Below are 27,822 nucleotides of genomic sequence, written 5' to 3'. Positions count from 1 at the left end.
GCAAAAAGAGAGAGATAAGGAGATGAATTTTGTTAAGAAAATAAGCATGCCAAGTAAGATACAAGTTCAAACCATTTGCTCCCTTGAGAAACTTTATGGTTTAAATTTGACATAGACTGTAGCAAGTATCCAAAGAACCGCCATATGGAGGAATAGCAGCTTGTGTTAAGATCATACACTTAGCACCTTGATTTCTAAATTTCTATTGAGCAGTGTCTCAATTCAGCTGCAGAAAAAGGTGCTTCATGGGGAGACTTGAGTGAGGAAAGAATGGTGTGACTTTTTTGAGTAGATCTTGCGGGTGCAAACAGGAAAGGTTCGGAAGAGAGAGCTGTCTGTAGTGGGGAGAGAGACATGAATCCAGGTGTAAACAAAACTATTTCAGTTTGTTACTCAGTGGTGAAGTGACTGCTGGAACTGACTGAATCAAGTATTTTCAACATCTCACTAAAGAAGTGACCAGTCCAAGGAAGGATAGGTAACACTGGCCTCTTTCACTTAAGGAAAATAAATAAAAGTTGGACAGGAATCGAATTGTCAACTGCAGTTCTGTACACAGTATAAAGTAGATGTCAGCAACACTGGCATTTTGTGCTACACCCTTTTCTTTTCCCTTGCCTCAAATTAAAGTTTAAGCATTAAAACAGAAACCATGCAGAATCCAGGCACTGTTTCTCAGTGAACCAAGAGGCTATCCTGATGTTCATGGCGTGTTGTCTCTACATCGGTAGCTACAAGTGCTTCTGCCAGGCTGCAGAGATCACTGGGAGCTGCTTCCTCTCAGGACTGGAACTGCCAAACCTCAGCCCTATTACACACTATTCAAAATCAGTCCACTTAGCACCTTTGACTTACAGCTGCAAGGGGCTGACACCCATTGGAGGGTGACCTGGAAAGCCTTACAGGAACAATGTAGCTATCCATACAGGAGAAGCTGATAGAAAGTATTTTAGCTTTCAAATCTTTATGAGGATCTTCGTGAATCGAGTGCTGGGGTTTTTGTCATCAACACTGATAAGCAGAGAATTGCATCTGTAATGGCAGAAGATGGCAGGCATTAAACTCTGAAATCTGAAAGGGTAAAAGGGGAAAGTAACAATTTCAAAGTTAGTGGAGACTACGTGCCCAAAATAAAAAAGGGATGGCTGCTTTTGTTTTCAATAAAGTCATCCTCCCTCAACTCCACAATAAAGCACAAGGATGAACAATGAGAAGAATATGTTAGGGGAGGGAAAGAGAATGATGGGGGGAATAATAATCATCTGTATAGAAAGTAAGCACTTAGGATCCCACAATCCTGCTCTTTTAAACAAATGTTGACTTCGGTTCTCTGTTTATGGATTCGGAGAGGAAAAATTCCTGAAAATCTATTTCATTTGAAGTTACTGAGGAAAATGCCGCTGCTAGATTCTCAGTACTTCAAACTAATCATGAGTATTGGTACTTTGAATATTTCATGTGGCCACACATGAAATATTGATAGATAAATATAACATTATATTAGATAACCTCTCATCCTCAGCTCTGCTGTGTTACTGTGTTTAAACTCATGAGCTATTTTTTCATTTAGTTGGGGCATATGTGAAAGGGTCTTCACCTGTGTAGAAAACAATTACAGTTCCTTCTGTGTTCACAGGTTTTGGATGCAGTCTGAATCCAGGAAATATGAAGAAGAGACGCCTTCTCTGCACTGGGGGATAGATCCTGTATTTTCTGCATTTGCAAGACTCTATATTAAAGATATTACAGAAATGAGAGAATCTAAACAGGTGCCAGGTATGTATTTATTATAATTGATTTTTGTTGTGCTTTTTATGAAGGGTTTGAAGAATACTTCACAAACATCAGTAGTTTTCCATATGCTTAAGCTAAGTGACAATAGTATCTTTTAATAGTTCTAAGAACAACAGGTTGTATGTGAAATGTATGTGGAAAATAAGGTATATTTGTTAAAATGGCTTTTCTTTCTCTCCAGAACCTCTTTTATGTTAAGGTAATGTTGTGTATCCTCTGTGTGGTAGTGCTTGTTATATTCTGATAAAGTTAATTCTAGAAAATGCTGCTCCTTTCTGGCCATACGTGTTGTATCTCTCCACTGGCTCTACATTTTTTGCAAAATTTTGACAGACAGATGATATTGCTGGATGTGTAATTTTGATTTTTCCTATGGATATTAATACATTATAAAACAGATACAAGTTTTGAGGTTTTGTCTCCTATTTCTAGATAGGATAGATGTCATTCTTCATACATTGCAACAGCCTTGTAAATTCTGGCCTCCATGCTGGATGTCACCCTGCACCTTTTCTTTCTGAGCAACTGCTGGCAATGTCTACTTTGCAGTCTGTGTCCTGCTGGTCTGCAGCCAGTGTCACCCACATGTGAGCATTGGCTGAAGCAGCACAGCTCTGACCTTGAATTGCTGTTTTCACTACACAGACTTTAAATAGACTGAAGTGGGTCTTCTGCTGTGGAAGGGTTCATTACTCCCAACTGAAGCTTGACAAGGTGCAAGATTATCAGAGAGGAACCCACAGAACTTAGAATTAATGAGGAAAAGCAGTAAACCCTAAGCAGAGTGTGTGTCTTTAGTTTGGTTTTGGTGTTTTGTGGTTTTTTTTTTCTGTCCACAGACACAGAGCACCTCTGTTTGGCTCTTTGAATATGATTTGCCTTGTAGGTTTTGTTATTCTTCTTCAGTTTTCTTTAACAGCAAGGATAACAGCAGTGCTAGTTTTGCAGAAACAGAGGACTGATGGTCTTTTTGCTCTTCTCACAACCATGTTTATGTACATAGGGACTTCACAAACCACAAATAGCAATATACCTATATCTTCATTATTTAACGTGGTGGGAGACTTTTGTCTTAAATCCATTGCAAGAATTAGGCTACAGACTGTTGTTCATGTTTGTCCTACAGTAAGTTTTATTTAGAAGCCTTTTTAAACTGTCTTCTAGTAGTACTGGTGTAGGAAATGCATCTGGTAAAAACTGTTCTTCCTCAGTTACAGATATTTTTATTGTTTTCAAACAAAATACAACACAATTCAATGCCAGCAGAGTTGTATTGTGGTTTGGACTTGAGCATTAGTACGTACACATGTGAAAATATATTCAGAATAATTAACCTTATAAACACCAACTAACGTTTCATGATAGCAGGAGCAGTCCTAGAAGGTACAGTCCTGCTCTCTTTTTTTTATCTCTAAATTACCTGAATTTCTCTTCTTACTTCTCTTCCTGTTCTTTTACGTAACTGACTTGGCTTCTGCTTCAGGAACTTTTTCAGTTTTGTTATTACCTTTGGTTTTTTTTAAGATGATCCTAAGGATGTGGTATCTGTCATGTCAAGATATCAGCCTTTACAGTTGGTACGTTTGAGCTTTCTCCACTTCCTGTGCATCTGGCATTCTGCACATTTAAGCTTGCTTGTAATCCTGTATCATTTTCGAAACCAAACTTCAAATAAAATGTAATTTCCTAGAACCAGCATCCTGAATTTTGTTCATTCTCCTGGTGCTGTGTATATACCAAACCAGACGTTTTTCAGCCTATCTTATTTATTGGCAACAAATGATAGCACAACAAAAACACTAAAATTAATACCTTTTGGGGAAGGAAGAATGTAGGTGTTTGTTGTCAATGCTTCCTGCCTTTAATGGGCTTTTAAAGACCAGCTGAAGCTAAGTATATGATTGGCTATAAATCAGTCATTAAGTAATGGTAATTAAGAATGAATGAGTGCAAAACAAAAAGTTGTAACTAGGAAGAATGGAAAGAAACACAGACTGAATGTCAGGAAAAACATCCCTAGAATGACATCTGTTAGATCATGGCACAGCCTTCCCAGGAAAAAGGTGGGATGCCCTTCACTGGGATTGTTTATATCCTGACTGTACAGATTGCCAGGAATTTACTGTACAAAATGGTTTTGTATTGGCCCTGAGGAAATGGACTGAATGACCTAATGAGTTTTTTTCTTACCATTTTTAAGCATTAGGATTTGATGCCACAGTGACTAATCCCTTAAAACAACACAGAGGGAAGCAGTAAACCTGGCCAATTACTCTGCTGCTATAAATGGTGACACGAAGGCTGGAAAACCTCCCAGATAAAAACAGCAATTGTGTTGTCTTAGCAGCCTTGCAATGAGAGTGGGTGTCAAACTCAGTTGTAACACATAATCACATCATGGAAATGAGCTTTTCTCAGAGTTATCATGCACCACTGCTTTGTGACAGCTTATCAACGAGCAAAGGAAGCTGCAAATAGCATAAAAGGAGGTAATAATAATTAAAGCAATGGCAAACAGCACAGTAATGCTGGTACAGACATGACCAGCACTTGCCCTAGAGAGCTCTGTGTCTATAGCCCCCTGTAGCACTGCTGTGGCTGTTGTGGCAATGGCATATTGCTCTGTGTGTTGTTTACTGGGGTACTAGGAACCTATGTTTGTCCATAGCTTCAAATATTTAAAATATTTTTATTGCTACCAATATGGACTTAATTTGAACAAATAAATTGCCAAAGAAGTAATTTACACCTTGAAGTCAAGTCCAACAACTTTTAATAGGTCAAATATAATTTCATTCTTCAAATTAATTTGGGTAGTTTCTCGGAGAGTAAGGGTGGAGTTCTATGTGAATTTATGGGGATGGAGAGAACCAGTTTTATTTGGTCTCTGTCATCCACCAAAACTCAGCTTAGTAACTGGGAAACGAACATAATGACATGTTGCTTGTTTACATAATCAGGAGCTTGGAGTCTCTGCTCTACAGACTTACCCTGAAACTAGCCCAGACCTTTTACAGAGATGTAAGATTCAGTGAATGACTGCATACACTGGAAGCATCTCCACTGGGGGTTTCTATAGCAGTGTTTATCTGTGCCCTGGTAAATGGAAGGAGAGGCAAGTGGACAGACCTGCTAAACATTCTCTGTGCCAGACCTGACCAGTGACTGCATGATGAGTATAGCCAGATCTGAGATGATAGCCATAGATGCATCCTCAAAACATTGCAGTGGATTTTCATGAGCAAAACTTCTGCTTATGAGCTGCTTGGCTGATCACCTCTGATTTCTTCTGAAACTTTGGTGTTTTCTCTCTGTCTTGCGTGAAGAAAGTTAATTCCAGGCTCATTTAAGGCTGCTAGCTATGTAGGACAAGTTATTTTTGGATTTTGGTTTTGGTTTTTTTTTTGTACTGAACATTTTTCTGACTCCCTTGCTGCCATGTTTCTCCCTCCCTTTGTAAGAATAACACTTGCCACAGTGTATGGAGCCAAATGTTCCCTTCTGAGTCCCTCGAGTTATCTAGTTTTCAGAAGACAGTTATTGAACATCCCAGATGGCTTATTTCAGTAAAGCAGCAGTATTTGAAAACTGAAGAAAACATATTCACTGAAAACTAGCCAGCCCAGGGTATATTTGGAGCTTATTGCCCTATTTTCCTCCTTCTGGTGGACTGTGAAGCCTCAGTGTATGATGTTTACATTAGTGTTTGTTAACAACATTTGTCACCCTCTTGAAAGGGATTACAGAGGGAGGCAACCTCTGTGCTGTCAGAGTCCACTGGGCTCTGATTTCTCACTGTTTCCTGGACATGTTTCTAAGTGTTATTCAAGTTATCTTTATAGATGCACAGAAATAGCTTTGAAGGGATGTTTTTAGAATGTGTGTTTTCAGAAACTGAAGTTCAGGATGCAGTCCACAATGACTGCAGTAGTGTACTCTGCAGTCTGAGAGGGCTGTTGCTCTCCCCCTGCCCCCACGGCTCCTGTTCTTCTAGAAATGAAAGACAGAATTATGTTAGTTTTCCTTTTGGAGGCTCTGCCTTAATCAGTAACAGCTGCATTGTGAGAAGCTCAAACTGCTTCCTTTGTGTTCTATTATTTATTCTGAAGCCTTATGAAGATATAAAAAAACCCAAAACCAAACAACAAAGCAAAGCAAAACAAAAACCCAAATAAAGCAACAAAACAAACAAACCAACCCCCCCTAATGCCTGCAGCAAACAAACTGTTTTTCAGATCCAAACGTGCAAGAAAGCAAGAGGTTAATAAGGTTATGGCACCCTACAAAAGCAAGCTTTTGGTATCCTAAGTAGAGCTGATACTTTCTCCTTTTAGTGTTCCTAGTCTCCAGTGATTTAGGGGTTTTTCCTGTGTAGGCATTGTATAATTTAAGATATATTAAATATGTAAGAAAGTGAGTTTTTTACTGACAAATGTGACAAATGTAGGGTAGGGTGTTGAAAGAAATAGTTACACTAATCAAGAATGTTTTGTGCCCAGGTATATTCTTTTATAATGGACATCCAGTAAGACAGGTGGATGTTGTTGGGATAGTGGTTCAAACGAAGGAGCGAGAGGCCTTTTATAATTATGGAGGTAAGGAAAATTTCTTTCTTCTTCTTGCACTTACGAGCCTTCTATCTTAGTTACTGCTAGAACTGAAAGGTTTCATTATTTGATCATTGTCTATTCTTGAAACAAATGTGCTCTTATCCTAATGTAAGGTGTATCTGCAGCTGAGATTACTTGGCAAATGTAGGGAAGGTACTCTTTATCTCTGCTTCAAAAATAGAGAATTAAATAGTTAACACAGAGTAATTGATTCATCTGGGGTCATGTAGCAAATCTTAATTTTGGTTGTTGCTTTGTCACTGAACTCTACCACTTTCCCCTCCTATATATGCAGTTCTTTTGATCAGATGCAAACAGATTTAATGGTGCCCACAAATGGGAAATCACTTCTTCCATATTTGAACCTTAGAAATCCCTTCTGAATTTTTGTATGTCTTGTCATTTCTTGGACCAAACTTCTAATAGCAGTCAGGAGCTTGTTTATGTTTTGATGCACAAGAGTCTTAACAAATTAACTCAAGCATCATAGTACCAGTCCTTGCCAACACCAGCTGGGAGTTGTCTCCTCCCTATTGCTTTTCCCAGTATTCAATTTTATTAATATGGAAACATCTGATTGTCATTTTCTTCAGCTGTCTTTTACATCTGGAGAAAAAGCAGAGTGGAGCAGTGGTGATGTGGCAAGTTTCAAAAGGTGGGGGAAAGTCACCTCACAATAGGAAGGGGGAGCCAAATGTACAGATCCTATTGAAGCCCTTATGCCCTGTGTCTTCCTCTGCCATGGATTTTCACCTGGTGGAGGTAAGTCTCCTTCCCAATTCCCTTCCTTGTAAAACTGAGTCAGCTGCAGTTCCTTGACCCTCGGGAGTGCTGTGAAGATACAGCTGACAACTAAACCAGGTCCCAGGTTCCCCAGCATCAAACTGCTGCAGAGTGGCATTGACTGCAAATGCATTTATCACTTCAAGAGAACAGAGGAAGACAGAACCAAAATGACCAAGACAAAACCGATTCCATGGGCAAGGGTTTTCCGTGCTGCTCTCAGCATCAGTTTAACAACTAAACCTGTTGAAAATGTTTGACTGAGGCAGAAAGTGGAGGAATAGAAAGAAGAAGAAACTGCAGAGTAATGGAATTAAGGCCTTAGATCAGCCAACCTTCAAGTGCAGCTCACAGTGAGCCTGGCTTCCTGCTGTCCTTTCAGGTCCAATTCCACTCTTTGTTCCAGCAGTTCCTGGTTTGAGTTTTCAGGCTACCTGCCAGGGTGCCCCTCCCCAGCCTGCCCTCCCTTTCAGGCAGGCTGACTCCACCAGTGCAAAATTGTTAACTTCTTAGACAGTTTCCTGCTTGTAACTTCTTGCATCTCTCAGTTCAACAGACTCTGGTGAGTCACAGGGGTTGCATCAGTTGGAGTGCCACACACTGCTCGGGACTTGCTCACTTTCCATCTGCTTAAAAGTGACTTACAAAGCAGTTCCCCCTTTGTACTTTACCTCTGATACGGAACTGAAATGTCTTTGTGTCGCTGGCATGATCCCCCCCCTCCATTTCCATTCTGTCTGCTTCAGAATACACACCACTCACTTTAAAGAATCTTAGGTCCTCTGCTGAAAACTACAGCCAGAACTGGTGACAAAATCATAATTGTAAAAAGGAGTTCATTGACTCTTTCCTGGCTTAAAAAATAAAAATTACAGCTGTAAAACCTGATTTCGACACTTTGATTTGATTGTTTATTGTTATTTTTATGATAAGTTAGGAGAAAGATATCTAACTAAAATGTACCTTTGGTCAAGCTTATATTTTAGCTAATGCACCTTCCTGACCTCTTTTTTTCCCCTTTCCTTTTTAACAAAACCAAACATCACATGTGGTTTTATTTGTACTCGAAAACTGATTTGAAAGGTTGAAAGGCAGTTGCCTTAAAATCAAATTAAAAAAAAAAAATCACTAGCATCTCAGTAGGTTCATGCAGGCCTGACAAGAGCCATACCCTTTTTGTCATAAAGAAATAAAAATTAACACAATTGTCTCATTTAACAGGTAGCTTTGAGCTACCCTTCAAATAATTAAGCAAGAATCAAAGAAACCAAAGCCAAACAAACAAAAACCAGGAAAAAAACCCCAACAAACAAATAAAAAGTAAACCCACAAAAAACCCAAATAAACAAAAGTTTAAATCCAAAGAGATGAGGAAGGGCGGCACGGGGAGCACAGGAAGTTTTCAAAAGTTTGTAGACCCCTTGAGTGCATTTAAAATAGATTAACATTCTCTTGTCTGATTAGCATACAATTGCAAGAGTTCTCATTCATCTGCACTTCAGGAGTTGCTTGTCTTTTTGCTCAAAGCTTTCATCTATGAAATTGAAAAATTTGTTTCAGAACCTTGCTCTGCTACCAGTTTCCTTGTGTGGTCAAGTACAGGTCAGTCTCTCCAGGACTCTGTCTTCAGCTGTTACATTGAGGAGGTGAAGTCTGGCCTCCCAGTCCTTCAGTCTTGTTTGGTTTGTTTCCAAGCCCTTCTTGGGAAGCCTGTCTGTCTGAGTTGGTGCAAGCTGGAACATCTAGGAACTGTGGGAATGCAAGAGTGAAATGTCATCTGCCCTGCTTCTCATTGCCATTGCTGGCTTGCATGGATGGCTTGGCATGGTTTATGAGGGTTCTGACTCCTACTAAAATAGTTGCTGTCTGTCTGTACCAAGGAGAGGAAATCCTACCAGCAGATCGTTATCTGTGCTCTGGTACAAAATTAAAGCTGCTGAAATAGTTGCAGACACAGCAGCTCAAAACAGAGATAGCAGAGAGGAGCATAGCTTTGTGATGGAATTTGGAATTGCCTGCATCTTAAAAATGCTGTAGGTTTGCTAATAGGAATGTGCAGCTAAACTACTCAGAAACAGGAAGGCAAGACAATGATTTGAAATTAGACCCCCCAAATAGGGAGATTGTTTTAAAACACATGAGACGATGCAAAGGCATTTTGCTTTGATGTTATGGTTCTCAGAGGAAATGACTGCAGGTACCAATCAGCACCTTCCTGGTAAACATTGCTGTTACTTTTTTAGTCATGGATCTAGTTTAAGGAGCAGAAGAAAATTGCATGTTTCCATTTGTGAGGAGTAGAATCTCAGTCTTGGAGATGTTACATTAAAGAAGCAAGGTGCTTGGAGCATTGGCTGGATGATCCTTGACAGACATTTAGTGCCTTTCTAGTTAGAGTGTTTGTTGCACAGGCTGTCTATATACAGTCCCTTGATCTACAGAAAATTGATTCTTCTGACAATTTTTAGTTTCCTTTGAGTTTTCTCTTTTCCTGCTGTCATCGATAATGCAGTGCCTGGAGCAGAAATCGTAAAACTTATTTTCATTGGATACTGGCAAAACAGGAAAAACAACTCCATGCTCAGGAGAAGGTGTTGAGCAGCGGAAGTGGCATGCATGCCACCAGCACCTACACCTTAAGTTGGGAATTCCTGGCTTAGAGCAGAACCACAAGCACGTACTGTCTTCTGTCCTTCCTGCCTAGAGGAGCTGCCTTTCTGCTCACTGGACATCATCTTATACGGGAAAGGCCAGAGGCTCTGAGCACAATATTGGCATGGAAACCAAAGCAGCTGCAGGTAGCAGCACTCCTGGTTTATTTACATGGTTGTACCCCCGAATGTTGAAGTGCTGTTTCCTCACTGTAACGGTAATGCTTCTGTGGTTTGTGCCTGGTTTCCTGTTTCAATTTGTCTGACTTCAGCTTTCAATACTGATTCTTCTTCGGACCTTGTCAACAAGATTGAAACCCCTTAGTATCCAATATATGTACTGAAGTCTCATCATTTACATTAGTGCCTGATCTTTCTTTGAGAATATACATGTTACTTTGCTGACTATGCACATAAGCACATCTCGTGCTAAGCTACTTCCATGTCTGAAATTGTGGAAATTATTTCAGATATGTAAGTAGGGTTTGGACACCCACTTTCCCTTTCAATCCGGTTGGAATGAAATATCCTTGGCAGTTATCTCCCTACATATTTATGTACCTTCACTTCTTGGAACATGACTACCTGCTTTCCTATTCAGTAATTCTTGCAATTTTTTTTGCAGTGGATGATAGTACTGGAGTTATAAATTGTGTCTGCTGGAAAAATCCCATGGTAGCAGAAACACCTTTATCAGGTAATTTATCAAATAAGTAATTCCTCTTTTGACTGTATGTTTTTACTTATGTCTGTCTTACATAGTTTAGTAAGTGATCAAACTTGCAGAATAGCAAATTCGACTGTTCAATTTTTTTTTTTTTTTAAAACCACCACATCGTACAGCCTGGGCCATTTTGGGAATTTTATATTAGTTTTTGTGTTGTGTTCAATGGTGATGCCAATAAAACCATTACATTATGTCCTATCCCTGCCTTTTACTTATTTGAGTAATATGATATTTCAGTTCTATGCTGTGACATTGTTCAGAGAATTTTCCTCTTAAAGTTCTTTCTGTGACTTCATCTAGTAAGGAGCTAGGCTGGAAATGTGGCACAACTTCTGTTTCCAAAGTCAGTCCATTGACCTACCCTTGTGATAGTGGTTTCAGGATTTATCCTCACTTTGTTTGTATTCATATTCTGCTCATACAGACTCTGTGAGCAGTGAATTTGAAAGCAGCTTCAAATGCAGTAGGAGGATGCCAGCAGTCTTTTACAATTTGGGCAAGTACTAAGTGTGCAGTAATTGTGCACTTGAAATGAATGTATTATTGCACTCACTAACAGAACAACTCACTAGTGTCTGGCTGTCTCTTTGCTTTTTCTCTCCCACTGTTTCTTGTAGGTCAAAGTACAGAATTCTTTCTACTTTGAATCTTCTTGGAAGCCCATGTTGTGGATTGACAACCCTAATATGGAGCTGATCAAATCCTACTGAAATAAATCTTGCTAGTGTCATCTGCAGTGTTAGGGATACATATTAATAGAATGAAGAAAGGAAAGCTTGATGTAAAAGTTAAAAACTCTGATGTCTGTGGAACAAGCCCATTTATACAGACAGATAATTCATACTTATATTGAACAATGATATGACAGGTGGTACAAATGGTCCCAACTGGAATGTAGAAGACAGCTCTGACTTTGGAGAGGTGATGATCTGGCACAGCTCTCAGGAAAAAAAGGAGATGCACAATCAAATCAGTTTTGAGGAACTTAAATGAGGAACTCAGATGCATTAAAAGGAATTGCATGCAATACTGCTTCAAATAGAATGAAAGCCAAGAATGCTTTTCAGCCTTGTATTCTTGTTTTACACATACATCAGTAGTGCTTGGATGGACACAATGCTAATAATGGAAATGGATTCATTTGTACCTGCTAAAGAAAGCTCTTAGGGAGCACAAGAAGCTTTCTTCTAGCCTTTTGTAATTTTGATCAGGGATGTTTGGAGCATTAATCAGGTTTTAAGTTATGAAGGATTTACTGTCCTGCAAAGCTGTGTTATGTAAATGTCAAGTTCTGTCAAGTTGCATTCACCTCAGTGTAGACATCAAATTGCATCACATGAATGCTTTGGCCCCACCTCAGATGACTCATTCTTCTTTTATATAAAAAGTTCAGCTGACTTTTCTTTTCTCCTCTCGTCCATCTTAGCATGACAAAACCAAAAAACAACAAAAACCATTTCAAATTTATGTTTCAATTTTCCAACCCATCTATGACATTTTCAGTGGTAAATCAGTATCTCCTCCCTTTTATATTTTCCCCACGTGAACTATTTAAGTAAATATAATACTGTAAACTAACTTTGTCACCCAGAAGTTTTGCTGCCCAGGATACATGGTGCCTGGGACCTTACCCTTTTTTAGTAATATGACTCCTGTGCTGCTTAGGTGGATGAATGCAAAAGGACAATTAATGCATTGACTTTAATGTCTGACTCCCTTTCCCTCACTTCTTGCAGGTCATCCAAGCACACCCAGCAGTCTCACTGTGTTTGAACAGATGAAGAAACTTCAAGAAATAGTGAGCCAGAAAACCAAGCTGGAGATTGGGGATGTTGTCAGGGTCAGAGGTCACATCCGAACCTATAGGCAGCAAAGAGAAATTCAGGCTTCATGTTTTTGTGAGTGTTATGAATCTGGACATGTGTAACTAAGATGTCTGAATCTGTGAAAATATCTGAGCTGTATGTAATTAATTGGATATTTTCCACTTTATTTTCTGGCATCTCATTTTTCTAAGGATTTTCATCTGTATATCTTTATTTCAATTGTAGCAGCATAAGGCTGGAAGACACACTATGTAATGTGTGAGATTAGGTTGCCTGTAAACGAGGCATTCCTGGAAAAACTGTAGAAACTGATTAGCATGCATACAAGAATACTGTGCAGATACTGTAGTTGGATGTCTGCAAGAGTGATTTGCTCTTCAGATTTCTCTGTGTTGAAGTAGAGCAGCCAAAGCCCATGGGAAGGGAGCTGGTGCCCTTCTGTGTCCCACTTCACCAAGGGCTCTGAGGGCTTTGGAGAAGCGGCTGCTGTTTGTCACAGCCTGTACAATCCATTCCTAGGGCAGGCAGCAGCAGATGGGCAGTGTCCCACTGAAGCCTGGTTTCTCCTAAGTTCCCTGGCTCTGCAGGATGAGGGAGAAGTGTTCCTCAGGCACAGATCTTCATGCAGGTGCTGCCTCTCTGTCTGACAGCTCTTTGGGCAGCAGGGCTCTGCAGCCCACTGCTTATGCTCTAGGAGCTTCCAGTTACATAACTTCTTCTCAGTTCCGTGTCTGTGCTGTTGTGTAAGAGCTGGTTTTCCCCCGTGAGATCTTTCAGAGATAATACTGAAATTATACTGAAGAAAAGCCTGTCTTTTAAAAACCCTGTGTAAGTCAGATAAAAACTCTAGATTTTTCAGCTCTAGCTACAATTTGCAAAGGAGTTCAGCCCTCCTTTGCAGACAGAAGATTTATGAGTACATACAACCCATTCATGGGTAGGTAATAATACCAAGGAGAGCTATGCAATTCAAGTAGCCTCTAAATTGCTTTCACTTTGGCCCAAATAAAGCTCCTTACTATGTGTTAACTGCATTTAATGGCTAAAGACTGCTGAAAGGTAAAATAGAGATCATAAATTCTGGTTAAATAAGTTGTCAGACAGAAGCATAATCTGTAATGCACCACAACAGGCTGTTTTACCTCCTTGTAAACTGTAAAAGAGGGATTGGCCTTTGTGGTTTTGTTTTTATAAAAACCACAGTGAACAAAATTTGCCAGTTTAATACTGGCTATGAAGCTCTGTAGAGCTGCCTCAGGTTTGCTTGCTTAAAAAATTGTATGGCAGACCTGGCCAAGTCTACATGTTGTCATTGCCTCTCCAGATAAAGTGGATGATCCTGTGTGTGATGTCCAGATTTCAAGAATGCTGGAGCTCCCCTGTCTCTATAGAGAAGTTTATGACAAACCTTTCAAGGGCCCTGAAGAAATACAGAGGTAAATGCAGTATCCAGACCGCTGGTCCTGGGGAAAAGTGTGGGATATTGTGATTGTTTACTTGTTGTTGTAGTAACTCTGGAAAAAAATAAAACGGGGCCTGTGATTTAGACTGCATAAATATACAGTAGCAGTCTGCTTTTCTCCCAAATAATTGGTGATCCATACAGATGAGATACCTGTCCATGATCTGAGGAAAGAAATATAATGCTGAACTAAAGTGAGTATTAGGAAGGAAGTAAAATACTGTGTACAGATACCTAGTGAAAAAAGATAGGATTTTGAGCAAGATTTGGGGCTGAGGTCAGCAGAGAGGATGGAGAAATATCCTTGCCTGATGTTGTTTTATCTGTAAGGTTAAGGAGCTATTTCACTGAAATGCTCTCCTGCCCTTGTCATTGTCAAATCACAAATACATAACCTCAGTAAACTGAGTCAAACACCCACTCCTGTACTCAGTGTCAGGGTAGCTGGATGCTTATTGGGAGGCCTGGTGCTTGGAGTGTGGTTTCATATGGCTGTCGGGGCAGTCACGACACACACAGACAGTGCCTCTTTCAAGGGCCAAAAAGCCATTTATTAAACAAATCAGCCTCTTTTATACACCTTTTTTATGTTATCATTCATGTTACAGATTCATTGGCTGCTAAACTACTACAATAGACTCATTGGCTATTATTAACTACAACATAACTACCATTGGCTACCTATAGCATAAGCATTCAAGCATTCAGAAAAATAACAGGTGCAGATATGTTGCTGTTTTCTCCTTCTACTGTTTAACTTTCTTGCTTCTGGTGATACTTACATTCTCATGGGCAAAAACTAATTGTTTTTCTTCTCATGGACTTTGCTCACAGTCCTTCTCTAGCCAAAGTAACAGGCCTGAGCCATAATTTTACAAAGGCAACAAGGCCTTCATTTTATAAGGTTTTACTTAAATGCCACAGTTTCAGAGACTGCAGATATTAAATCCACAAAACTGTAACAGCAAATGATTGAAGAAGAACAGTTTAACATTTATGCATATAAAAATGTTCTGTTTTAATTAAGGTTTTAAATTGAAATTCTTTCAGGACAGTAAAACATCTTTTGACCTTTGAAACCAGTCTAGTGGACTGACTTTATGTGATTATTCTAAAACCCATTTCTTGCCTTTTGACATGTTCTGTGTATCCTTGTAGTGGCCTGGAGGGTCAGAGTTTCTCAATCCATATGCTGCATGAGAAAGTGCAAGGCTTTCTATTAGAAAACAAAATTCAGACCTTTTACCAGCAGGAGCTGGAGACTGTTGATTCTCTGGTGTCTCTGGCTGGTGTGCATCTACCCAGCTCCAGCTGTGAGGAGGTGAGTGAATGCACCTGTTCCAAGCTTTTAGTGGGGGGAAATAAGACTGTGTACTTTTTTTAAGCATAAGTAGATAAGAAACTGGTGTCTTCAGAGGATTCAAAATCCACTAGTGCTTTAGCTTTATGCATAAATTATTTACAGAGCTTAAGGAAATCTTGTTTCTTTAGACATATAAAACTGGGCTGAAAAAAGTCATGTAAGAACTTCAGTTATTAGGGGTAATCTTGTGTTAGGGCTGAGCAATCTTACAGCCTGCAACAGCCATTACCTTATTTAGATTTGTAAATAGTAACAGTGTCAGGAAAAGAGATCCCTTTAAGGTGCTTGAGTTCTTTGGGACAGATGTTTGAGATCCTGAATCTGATCAGGAGAAGGGAGCACAAGGTTTTTGTCTTGTTTCTCATTTGGAGGTCAATATATTAATAGACATGCAGCTTTCAAGGGGAGGTTATGGTGAGTGGATGAACAGTGCTCCCTGCTACATGTTTCTCACATTGGAAGTCCCTACTTGTGAAAGACCATGATTGAAAGGATGAGAAGGTGGGATTAATCTGAAATCAGTTTACAGGCAGTTGCATGTAACCAAACTATTCAGAAACTTTCTAATGAGTTAGTAACCTCTTGATCAGCTGCAGAATGGGAAACAGAACAAAACCCGTTTTTTAAAATGGCTTTATATTACTGTATTAGTTGGATAAATTACAAACCAGATTCTCAACAGGTATGAAGCAATAAATTTCTGCAAAACTAACAGTTACATCTTTTACCATGAAAGCAGTGGCAACTGAAACTTAAGCTGGAGTGTTGTGATTCACTTGTTTACTTTTTGGTTTTCTGTAGAGGAATAAATCCCTGGCAGTCTTTTTCACTGCCTGATTTTGATGTGCACTGTAATGTTAAGTGCTGTGTTATGTTGACTTCTAATGTTTGTTTAATTCTTAAGTAACCCAAACAAAACAACACATAAACCAGTCCCTTGCAGATGAGGTCAAATAGTAATGAAAAGTAGCTCTTTTCTTGTTGGCCTTGTTGAACTGCTGCTGATAGCTGTTCTTGATAGCTGGGTTGGGGGGTTTTTTGTTTTTATTTAAGGCTTTTTTTTTAGGTTTGCTTTAAAACAAACATGGATATTAATACTAACAGGATCTATTCTCATTTTAGACAGAAAAGTTTGATAGTAGATTATCTAACATGGCACCCAGTACTTCTAAACTAGCTGGAACAGTATGAAAAGTTCCCAAACACTTTACATTAAAGGAAGTCGTGGCCATTGTGTCCAATACTGGAAACTTAAAAGTTTCAGCATTTATAGAAAGATCAAGATAAATAATTTACAAAGCCATTTAAAGTAGGAACTGGTGCAGAATAAACATAGAGAGACTGAAAAAAACCCCAAGAAAACTCAACCCAAACAAAACACCAACCAACCAAAAATAACCAACTCAAAAACCCCAAACCAAGAAAAACAATGTAGCATCAGTATTGCTAGCAGTCATGAAGAGCTATCATAATAATTAATAGTTGCTCCTGATCCCGATGCAAGGGTGTGAGTGTATGTCCCAGGCATTTGGGCACACAGATGCTTATTTAGAAATTGCAGTTCTCCCTATTGTCCTTTACTATTAATTTCTTGCAAAGAAGGTTATCTGTTCTTGCATAAGAAAGGACCCACAGTTGTCAAGAGGCACAGATGCCTTAAGAGGAGTGCCTAGTGATGCTCTGGAAATGCATTTCCTTGTTCCTCTACTCCCTCTCTAGAAGGTGTCACTTTTCATAATTGGCAAAGGGTCAAGTACCCAGTTCTATCCACAAAAGTAAGTGTAATAGATCTGATTTCTGTCTCTCTTCCTTTCTTTTCTCTTCAGTAGTCTTTTGTTTTGCACTGCCCTCAAACCAGGAGGATAAATGGTGCTGCTGATGTGGAACAATGTTATTTCAGGCCTTTTTGGCAAGGCAGGAGCTACATGAGCCGACTCAGCTAGTTAGGCCATGCCACAATATGTATGCTTGTTCCCTTCTTGCCCTTTTCCTGGGTGTAAAAGGATGAGTTATTTGGATGTATAGCTAATTTTTTTATCCTGATCCCAGTGTTCTAGAGCACAGTTGTTGTTAAACTATTTGTTTCCTTTGTTTTCCTTTCCCTGTGATCCTAGAAGAGGTGGTGCACCCCCTTCCTCTCTTTCCCAGCTTTTAAAGTACTTGTGCAGTGTCCGTCATAGTGGGAGGGTGTCTCCCCATGGAATATTTTCTCCAGGGAGGTGATGAGCTACTGTGGGGTCACTGCAGTGGAGTGGAGCAGAGGGTGAAGATGGAAGGAGGTAGCTGGGATAGTTTGAGGTAGGCAGCATCTCTGTGTTCCTTTTCAGCGTAACTGTGTAGCTGAGCCCTGTCTACATCCCATTTGTGTCCTACAATACCTCATTCCAGTCCTGATGCCGCCCTGGCCTGCCTCTCTGGAATAAATTTCCCTCTAGCAGATGCACATGGCAGAACTGAAATAACTTCCTCTTCTCAGATGTATACCAGGGAAAATTTAATTTTATAGTCTACAGATGATGAGGAAGAGAATTTAGCTACTTTTAAAAATAGTTAAAAATTAACAAATCTTCTGTGAGCTTCAAAGCCAGTGGAGCTTTAATTTGCATAACCAGTGCCCCATCTATCCCTAAGCTGTAGCCTTTTCCCTATCCCTTAAAACAAATTACTTTTGAGGCTGGAGGGGTGGGTACCAGCAGGAAGACTACAAGTAAAACAAGAAAATGTAATTTTGTGCTTAGAGAAACTCCAGAGTGTACTGGCTGGACTTAGGCAATTATGTTTGGCAAATGGACAAGCCTTTGGTTCCTTTTTTAAAGAAAGCTACATGTGAACTGGATCCATCCCGTTTCTCAGCTGGATTAAATGCTTTAAACCAGCCAGTCTTGAACCGTTTTTCTGCCCTTCTGCCATGCATAAGCTATAGCGTGTGCTATTTTAGTGCTACCATTCCAGTTTGTGAATGTCACTACCTTGGACACGTGACTTGAGTTGTGCTTTCTGGAGTGTACTTCTCTTGATTTGAATATTATCTCAAGGTCAGCAACAACAAGTAGTTAAAGCAGGGAGTTTTACAGTGTTGTTCACACTGTGCCTACCCTGTGCATTGTACTGTAGGTGTAACACAGTTCATTGTAAGTTCCTCATGCAGTGTGCTTGTCTTTCCACATCTCAAGGAAGCTTCACTGCTGCTTTAAATATGTATATTGCAAAGCTTATTATAGGATTTCAGGACTGACATGTCCAGGATCACTATTACTAAAATTGTCACCTGCCTAAACCCAGGATTAAACATTACATGAGAAACTGCAAAGGGAAATTCCATGAGTAGAATCACGTGGTTATACCAGCAAACTTTAACACCATCAGGGTGTGACTCATTATAAGGCAAAGGTTACATACTTCCAGTGTTTTGAACAGACTCACTAATTCCTGTACTACTTCATTTCTTTGACCTATTATTGATTGTACAGAGAATTTGTCTTGTTTTAAATATCTGAGAATAACTGGTTGCACAGCACCAGCCCACTAAACTGTGTGAGACCCATCGGATGGAATATATTGATTAAAGTACCAACTTAATTCTGGATACATAGATCCTTCTGTTGGCTTTGCTGCAGAGCCCTTGGCTGGTCTTGGGAGCAAGGGTAGTGATAATAAAATTATTATTTAATAGCTGCTTCTATCTCAGGTTACATACACACACACACACACGTTTTGCAAAAGAGATGACTGATTCTTAAATGCTCCTATGTTTGGATGTACAGCTTAATTTATTTGAAAAGGATATGATTTGGAAGAGAGGGGGAAGACCCAGCTGTTACTGCTTCAGAGAACCTGAAATGGTGTACCCTGAAACTAAGGCATGCCCAAGGAGGGCACTTTGCAAAAGGAGGTGTGAACATTGTGAGAGGTATTGGGGAGGAGAAGTATTGACTTACGAATTTGCAGGATGAGATGCTGGAGTTACTTTGAGTGGACCAAAAGAGCAGACTAAGCAATTTTAGACTGTGTTGACAAAGAAACTTAATTGCAGCTTTACCCAGAGGAATGGGGAGGAGGAAGCATATTCTAGAGCACGCTAGGAAAAAAACCCAAAATTTTCCTGTCATTTTATGGTAATATTAAACACCAATAATGTATAATATTATTACATTCATATATAATATTATATTATTAAAGTGGGCAGGAGCCCTAATTTTTTTTTCAGAAACAGTCCTTCTGCCATGGAGCCCTTTTCCGTGGATTCTGCAGCACATATGAGAAAGTGCTGATTTGTAGCAGCTGCTTACTTATTATAAGGCCTCACTGCTTTCACTCTGTCGATGCCTTGACTTGCGTTCTTAGTGATTCTGTTTCAGTATCCATCCAGGCTGAGCTGTGTGTCAGTTCACACACAGTCTGTTTTTAATTATCTCCCTTTTCTGACAGGATTTCAGTGGTAAGCCAAACTGAATAATTATTGTGCTTCTTTGGAAATATTTTTATCTTTTTTCTCCCCAAATGCTTGCTTTCACATTAAAAATTGATCAGAGGCTTGAGTTGGTTGCTTTGCTAGCAATTTCTTACATTCTTGAGGATTTATTACTGCATTTGAGTGAGAGGCAAAGTCTCTTCATTTTACACATGGCTATAAGAATGTTCTTTTCCTTGAGCAAATATTCACTCTTCACTCAATCCTTCCTGCTGCATTTTATGGTTGTTTCTTCAGTTCATCAGAAGAGGCACAATGAAGAGAAATACCATAGTAGCATTAATGCTGTGACTGGAACGGTGTCCAGATGTATGGCCAAGTTTGTAATTAGAAGTAGACTCTGTTGTTATCCAGATTGATGGCTGTGGTGGACAGGAGGACAGACAAGATTCAGGCACTAAATCCTTCAGTCTGAAGCAGAGAAAACTGAACTGAGAATAAGAGCCGTTGTTCTGTGTTAATTATCTTGAAGTATTTGGCAATTTTTTTTTTACTGGTGATTTGAGAGGAAAAAGAGAGTTAGCTGTTGTGGGACAGAGAGATGTGATTATGGCCTGTTGAAATACTGGGGGTGAGCTGGAGGAACAGGATGCAGAAACTTGCGATGCATGCTAACACCAATATCCCTTTTGGATCCCTGAACTATTCCCACTTAGGTACCTCAGCTTCCAGGCTGTTGGAGTGTCACTTAAGAATTGCAAGTGGATTGAATGAATGTTTTGTGGAAAGATATTCTTCCTTTGCTCCTGTGGTGTCTGTTTCGCATATTCATGTGAATTCTTTCTAGTGCATGGTGATTGCCTGCTTTGCTCCCGGGGCTTCTGAGCTGTGTCTGGGGAGTGAAGTAGGATATGTGAAGTCTGATACTTTCGTTCAGAACAGGGTGGGAGCATTTATGCTGATAGCTGAAGGAATGGCTTGGCAAATCTTGCTCTGGTTGCTCTGGTGTGGTTCTAGTTATCACATGTTGGTTTGTGGGAAGCAGTTTAGCTCCCTTCTCAAAGAAAACCACAGGGAGCACAGTGTGCTCCCAACAGATGAGAAAACAGCTACTGGGGAACTAAAGCAGTCTCTGTAGATAAATGGGAGGTTGAAGGCCACAGTAGGACAGATGGAGAAGAGTAAATCATAGTCTTGCTCTTATCTACCCATACTTTCCCCTCTCCACAACTAATTATTTTCTTCTACTTCCCTAGCTGTCATTCCACTGTCTTAGCTCTGCACTACTTCCAAACAAACCTTGTTTTTCCCTGTTGGCTTTTTTTCCCCCCTCCCCTTCCTTCTTTCCTTCCTACTCTGTTAGATGTGTCCCAGACATGGAACCCTGTGTTCTAAATAACCTCAGTTATGGACTTCCAGGCACACTGTTCTCCTTTCACAAGAAATTAATTTCCCACCTACCCTCAAATGTGAATCCTTTGTTTCCTAATTTCATATACCTGTCTTAATTTCTTGCGTGCTCTTTATCTTTTCATTTCATTAGGCTATGGAGAAAATCCTGAGAGCATGGCCAGAATGTTGGTAAAAATTTGGAAACAAAGGGGGCAAGAAACAAATACTGGTTTTGTCAGTTTTCTCCTTTCCCTGAAATCAGGAGATGGGAATCCAGTCCTCAGCACTTGGATTCCTTCTGAATATCATCCTACAAAACTCTTCCTACCCTTATTACCAGGAAAACTCTGAAAGTGAACGAAGCTTGATTAACAAAAAGTCAAATGATCCGCAAGCATCACAAGTCTATTCCAAAAAAGAGTTCTTGGTACATCATCAAATAGCTACTAATCACAAAGAAGGCAGTTTAGAGATTGTGGTTCCTTAAGAATGGCACAAGTTTCTGGTGTCTGGGTTTTGTTTAAAGCTCAGAGATATTGGTTATTTCATACATAACAGATATGACTTGTGAATTACTAAATGAAGAAAAATGTGTAACAAATTTCATCTTAAAGAGGACCTGAAGTCCTCTTCCTCTTGAAAGCATCTGGAGCTTTTGCTGGTAACTTTGGCTGAGCTGAGATTTCTCACCATTTGCTTAATTCCTTTCTTCCCATCCAGGTGAAGTCAGAAAGTAACTCCAGTTCCAAAAGGATTCACAGTGTTTTTAAGGAAGCAATAAAGATGCTACAAGAAAAAGGAGTGGTTTTCCAGAAACGTAGTAGCTCCAAGGACTTATACCATGTAAGGAACTGAGCTGTGGTCGCAAACAAGTTCAGTGGTATGACTTTCATAATCAGTAAAGACAGTAAAAATATTGCAGAAATAGTAGAAAAGTTTCAGAAAGAGAAGCTGGACATCCAGGTGCTCTCAGTTTACTCAAAAGTCTTATCTGCATCTTACTTCACTGTTGATTCTACCTTTGTATCGCCCACCAAGTTTTTCCAAGTTCTGTCTGCTCACTGAAACCTGGAACCTGGACAGTTCTCCTTATTGAAGTGGGTTCAAGCTTGGTGTACTACTGAGTCAGTCACCCTCCTCTGGGTCAGACTTAGTTGTATCATGTTCTTCACCTAACTCATGGATGCTGCTAATAGCAGTAAAAATAATGCCTGAAGATCTGACGTTCGTTATTAGTCTTGGAGGCAGCATAAAATGCAGAATGTAGTTATGACAGCGTTAGCTTAGAATACACCATGGCATTGGATTGTTTTTCAACAGCAAGGCCAGTTTCTTCTTTTTTCTTCAGGTGACTGACCATGATAAGGAGCTGTTTAAAGTGACCCTTGATGTGATTAAAGAAGACTGTCGAAAACCCAGGCGTAAGTAGCAGAGTGATCAAGCTCTGATGAGCTGGTGCTGATATATTGATGACAATATCTCCTTCTGCTGCTGTATTGGATATGCTGCTTGTCCTTACCCTTGAACTCGAGCTGTTGCTGGTGTAGCTAATCAGTATGGCTACAAGCATGAGTGCAGGAGCAGCTTCCTGTGAGCGTGGAGAGAGAAAGAGCAGGTGTGCCCAGCAGGAAGCAAACCTCTCTGATCTGAAATAAGCAGCCATTATCTTAGATCTGTATCTTTTGAGAATACTTGGATTTTGGGAGGAACCAAATGTAATGAAGTCAGGTCACCACCTAGCAGTTGTTGCTTTGCACTCTGGAGAAGTAGCAAATCTTGCTGGTTCAGTTTCTACAGGGGAGTTGACACAAAAGTGACCGTGCAGAAAGGTGAAATCCCCGCCTCCTTTAAGTCAACAATAAAACTTGCTTAAGTCAGAAGATATTCTCTGTAGATTTTAAGCTCAGGTGGTTTTTCTTTGTAGTTAAGGATTTCAGTTGAGCAAAGTCTACTTCTTTTCAGATAGTGTGCCTCAGGTGGCTTCTGAGTTATCCCTGTCCCTCAAACCTATTGTGTCTTATTGCCATAGTGACAACTTGTTCTTGACTTGAATGTCTGCTAATTACACGGGTACATTGCTACAAAGTGTCTTTCAATTCATGGGATAGAATGTGTCAGCAGGGATCACTTGCTGCCAGAGCGTAGCTATTTGTGGGATAGAACGTGCTTTAGTACGGAATAAATGACTGACTGGAACATAAGGCATAAAATCTGAAATCGCTCATATCCCTATACTATCATAACTACAATAGCACTTGTAGGACCTGGTGTATGATGGTTATTCTGCAGTAAAAAAAAGGCAGAGGCAATATCGAGTCTATCTTAAGAAATGGTACAATTGTAGACAAGGTCTTGGGAGAAAAGGTTACTACTGGGCATGCAGGTTAATACGGGTTTGTTTGCCTGAAGCTGTTTCAGTGCAACAAATTAGTGTATCACATTGTTTTATTACCTTTTATCCAATTAACAAACATCATTTCTCTAAAAGTCAAATCATTCCTTTGCTCATTTTATAAATCAGCTAGTTCTCCTGACAGCCTGTTTTTTTTTTTTTATATAACTGTGCCACCACTATCAAGGCCAGAACCTCTATACAGTTAACAGAGGCACTGAGTGACTGCCTCCAGTTTGTTCCCTTCTTGTGCATTGTCACACTGGTAAAGTCATCTGTGATCCATGAGAAGTTGGGAAGTTCTTTCGGTCAGGAAAAGTCAACAGCTGAGAGTAATTTGTAGATCAGTCACAGAAATGACATTGAAGAGTCCTGAGTCCTCAAAGGCATGTTTTCCATAATAAGCAGTTTAAAATTAGCAACTGTTTTACAAACCCTCTTGTTCTCCTTGAAGATTTCCCCTTACTTAGTTTCCTGCTGTAAAGAGGGCAATATCCAGGTCAGTGTCTCTTTGCTGTTTTCCAGAAGGACCATTTCACTGTCCTGGTCATTGTCAGTAGAAGCAAAGCCAAGAAGCTTCAATCGAAACCAACAGGGCACGGCGGGTATTTGTTGTCAGTGGATGATGCAAGAGCGCGGAGCTCAGCGCGGCTGCCGGCCCCCTCTGCTGGCGGGAGCGCGGCTCCCAGGGGGAAAACAAGGACATGGGCATTCACTTCTAGGGCTTCCGCTTGTTTGTTGCAAGAAATTCCTACCCGTTTTCCTCCAAGAGTAATAGTAATCCTCCATGACAAGAAGGGTGATTTATGAGAAATCAAACTCTTCTCTCCAATGAGTTATTTCTCTGCCAGTTTTCCAGGCAACGCCTTGCCCCACTGCTGTAGTTATGACACATTCCCAGGCCCAACCCTGAAAGTTTCAGCTGTCTGAAACTATTGTACATATTTTAAAAAAAAAATCTTAAGTGTGCCTACTCAGAGCTGCACAAGCCCTGATGTGAAATGTGCCCACATGAAAATCCTAGTCCTTGGCTCCACTTGTAATTCCTGATCTTAAATGCACTCATGAGAGACCACTGTGGGTCCATCTAGAAACTTAATACAGCCAGACAGCTCATTTTGACTCCAGACTGAACTGCAAAATGGATTTGGTTTTTGTTTTGTTTATTTGTTTGTTTTATAAATTTGCTCTGTTTTTAGACTTAGATCAGACTAATGGTAGAGAGGACAAAAACCAGAACCACTTGAAGTCAAATTTGTCAGAATGTACCCTGTGTGAGATATCTGCAGTGGGCAAATGGTAGTTGTTCTGTAACTCTGTCCCCTCTGATGTTGGTTGTCAGGCAGGACAGTTAATCACAGCCTGGCTTCCCTCAGCTCCTGGACAAAAGCAAGAACCCAGGATGTTAGTGAAAGAGGGACAGGAGTGTTTTGGGGTTACTTAATCATTGTACACACCTGCAGCTACCCCAAAGTGCCATTTTCCACCAGCACCTAGGGGAAAAGTACACATTGTACTGCTAGGTAACACTTGAGTCATTAATGTAATTCATTGAGACTTAAGTTACTCTAGATCAGGGATGGGCAATTTGACGTTCTTATGACAAACCTATGACAAATGAAAAGTGCAGCTACCCATTTTGTTTGCAACCACAGTCAGTATGACCAGGTAGAGGCATTGTTCTGTTCTTTGCAGTTTCCTCTCCCAGGGTGGTGGACACATTTCTGGCTATTGGCTGCAAAGGTCTTTTTATCATGCTGGATACTTCTGACTCACAGCCTGATCAGAATTAGGCTGAACTGTTTATTTACCACTATCTACCAGTGATTTTTCTCAGCAGGTTCTAAGGCAGCTCTGGAGATCAGCAGATTCTAGAGTAGAGAATAACTAAAAAAAACTAAGGCAGCGACAACAAAATATAGGGCCCTCCCTGGCCCATGGCAATGTCTCAGTACCCTTATCAAACTTGCCTTGCATCATGTCAGCTAAGGAGAAGGAAAATAATTTGTGCTGATGTATCTGATCTATGCCTGTTTTCCATTGTTAGCCACTGAGAAGAAATATGTTGTGAACTTCAGCACTTGGGGGACTGGGAGCTTGCAGCACTGATGATTAGTGGGTTACAGGGTTTGTTGGAGGAAATGATTACTGGGGACAGCTTCAAACAGTGCTCCACCTGGCATAGAATAGCTGTGTGCAGCCATGAGGGACCTCTGTGCTTCCCCCAGCAAAGGGGGTTATTTTAAACTTCTGTTCTCTTGTACATTGCAGGGCTAATTCCACTTAAAAGGAGATAAAATCTGATACTGATGTTCCCTGACTTTCTTTTCCTGTAATTGTCTGAGTATTCTGAGGGGCCGGGATGGGATCGCACTGGAAGTGAATGCAATTGCAGTGCAGCAGTTTTTCCACAAGATGCCAGCGTTGGGCCAGCGGTTACAGGCCCTGGCCACGCACCTCCCTGCTGTGCTAGAGGGTTGTGAAGTTGGGTCTCACAAAAATGACTTTCATTTGCTTCCTTCTGAAGTTGCAAAAACTGGATGGCCTGCACAGGTGGACAGTGGAGGTAGCCTTACATTATTAAACTCTTCATCAAGTTGTAGTGAATGAGCCTTGTATGTTAAGAGTTGGCAAGACCGAGTTATCTTTCACCCTCATTACTACTGTTACAGCCCTGACACTTCCCAGAAAAGTCACTGGGAACAGTTGATAATTGGAGAACTGTAGGGACAGACAGGATCTCTTTCTTCTGAATATACACGTCTGCTTTAGTATCTAGGGCTCTGGGATTTTCATGACTGATCTGTATTACGGTAGTTCGAAAGAGACAGACTGAAATTTTTCTTCCATTCCTGACTACATTTTCCTTTTTTCTGCAGATGCTGAAAAAGGCTGCCATTTCCTTCATGTCCTGAGTTGTGTTCGGCAGAGCTACAACCCCTCTCTGGATGAAGTGGTGATGCACCGTGTCTTGGAACTACTGGAGAGTAACAGTGATGTTGTCAGCACTATGGAAGGGTATTTTATGGTATTTTAAAGAGAAAAGATAACAAGGAGAGGTTGAGAGACTGTGAGCAGCTGTCATTAGCTGGTATGATCTAGATGGGGATAAAAAGAGCCTTCGGATTCTCCAGATGCTGGTTTTGTCCAGCTTCAGAGAAGTTGTTCAAATACTTGTTTTAATATTCTTGCTGACTTCCTTGCTATTCCTAGTGAAAGTGGTATCAGACTGATTCTGGACATTCTAATCTAGCAGGGGAACTGGAAAAGAAACTGGGCTCTTTCCTTGGAGTAGGATAAGGTATTGGCCATCCTCACATCTGCATCCAGTGGGCCTAAAGAAAAGTCACTGCTCAAGATCACTGTTTACAGCAGTGGTCATCTCAGGAGATTTTTTTTTTGGCTTAAAGACTGATCTTGCATGCTTTCATGTGGTAATAGCTGTGGATCTTTCTTTTTATGTGAACTTCATAACACCTAGAGAAAGGACACACAAACAGAAGGATTTGCCTGTCCTTCCTGGCCAGTGCTGGTGCACCTTTGTCTGTAAATATGTATTCCTCAATCTGGACAGCTTTCCCACTACTAAAGCAGTCCTCACCTTTGTCCATAAAGCAGTATTCAGGAATGGGGTTCTGCATCCCTTCCCCATCCAGCAACCTTGCCCACTGGTTGCCAAGCATGTCTGCATTCCTCTGCATTCCCATCTGTGCTACTGATGCCTGTTGTTGTGGTTTCTCTTCAGACCAGAATTCTCAAAATCAGCTACTGTTTTGCTCTTTCAGTTGCTTCCTACATCACAAATGGTAAAACATAAATTAGATGCTTTGGAAAAGAAAATACAGAAGCCGTTGAGACCCACTGTAACCTCCTCTGCCTGCTGCCTTTTGTGTCTTTTATTCTTTGTCACTTTTGTGGTAAAATACTACCCATATCTGTGCTTGCAGAAGAACACAAGACATAGATGAAACAATGTTGGCCTAAAGAAGGTTACCATGCAAGATGGTCGATCTGGAATAATCACAACTCTGTTATGTGCAACAGTTAAAAAGCAAAGTTCTTCAATATTTATCCTTAGAGAGAGCTTGCTGCTGCAGAGGCTTGTCTGTTTAATTAATCTGTTTAATTTATGGTGTGGAGGTGAGACCTTTAACTTGAAAAGAGTACAAAAGATTGAATTTATCCTTCTTTCCTCTGCACCTTCCCTGTAATAGTTGAAACAGCAGACTCCCAGGAGGCAGCTGTAGTGGTAAAGCCCTATAAGGATTGACATAGCAGAGAAAAATAAACCATATGCATGAGGAAAGCCAGTGAGTAGCCCCATGTGTGCCAGCTCTCTGGTTTGTTATATTATCTGCCTCCCTCCAAGCCCTGGCTGCAGTGAGATATAGGCTAAGAGAAAGGCATGACA

At 40.3% G+C, this 27,822-nt stretch overlaps 1 protein-coding gene across 1 annotated transcript; it reads left to right on the top strand.

The window, feature by feature from the left end:
- Nucleotides 1–1,640: 1,640 nt before the first annotated feature.
- Nucleotides 1,641–26,448, top strand: STN1 (STN1 subunit of CST complex; the record flags this gene model as incomplete). Its single annotated transcript, XM_082286513.1, has 9 exons — nt 1,641–1,776; nt 6,294–6,389; nt 10,464–10,535; nt 12,302–12,463; nt 13,716–13,827; nt 15,012–15,174; nt 21,740–21,862; nt 22,368–22,440; nt 26,291–26,448. The coding sequence occupies exons 1-9, from the start codon at nt 1,644–1,646 to the stop codon at nt 26,446–26,448; spliced, it is 1,092 nt and encodes a 363-aa protein (XP_082142639.1). The 5' UTR covers nt 1,641–1,643.
- Nucleotides 26,449–27,822: the final 1,374 nt, after the last annotated feature.

The sequence above is a fragment of the Coloeus monedula genome, assembly GCF_965178545.1.
Source record: "Coloeus monedula genome assembly, chromosome: 8".
Taxonomy (NCBI): domain Eukaryota; kingdom Metazoa; phylum Chordata; class Aves; order Passeriformes; family Corvidae; genus Coloeus; species Coloeus monedula.
This window is presented reverse-complemented; position numbering and strand designations above follow the sequence as displayed.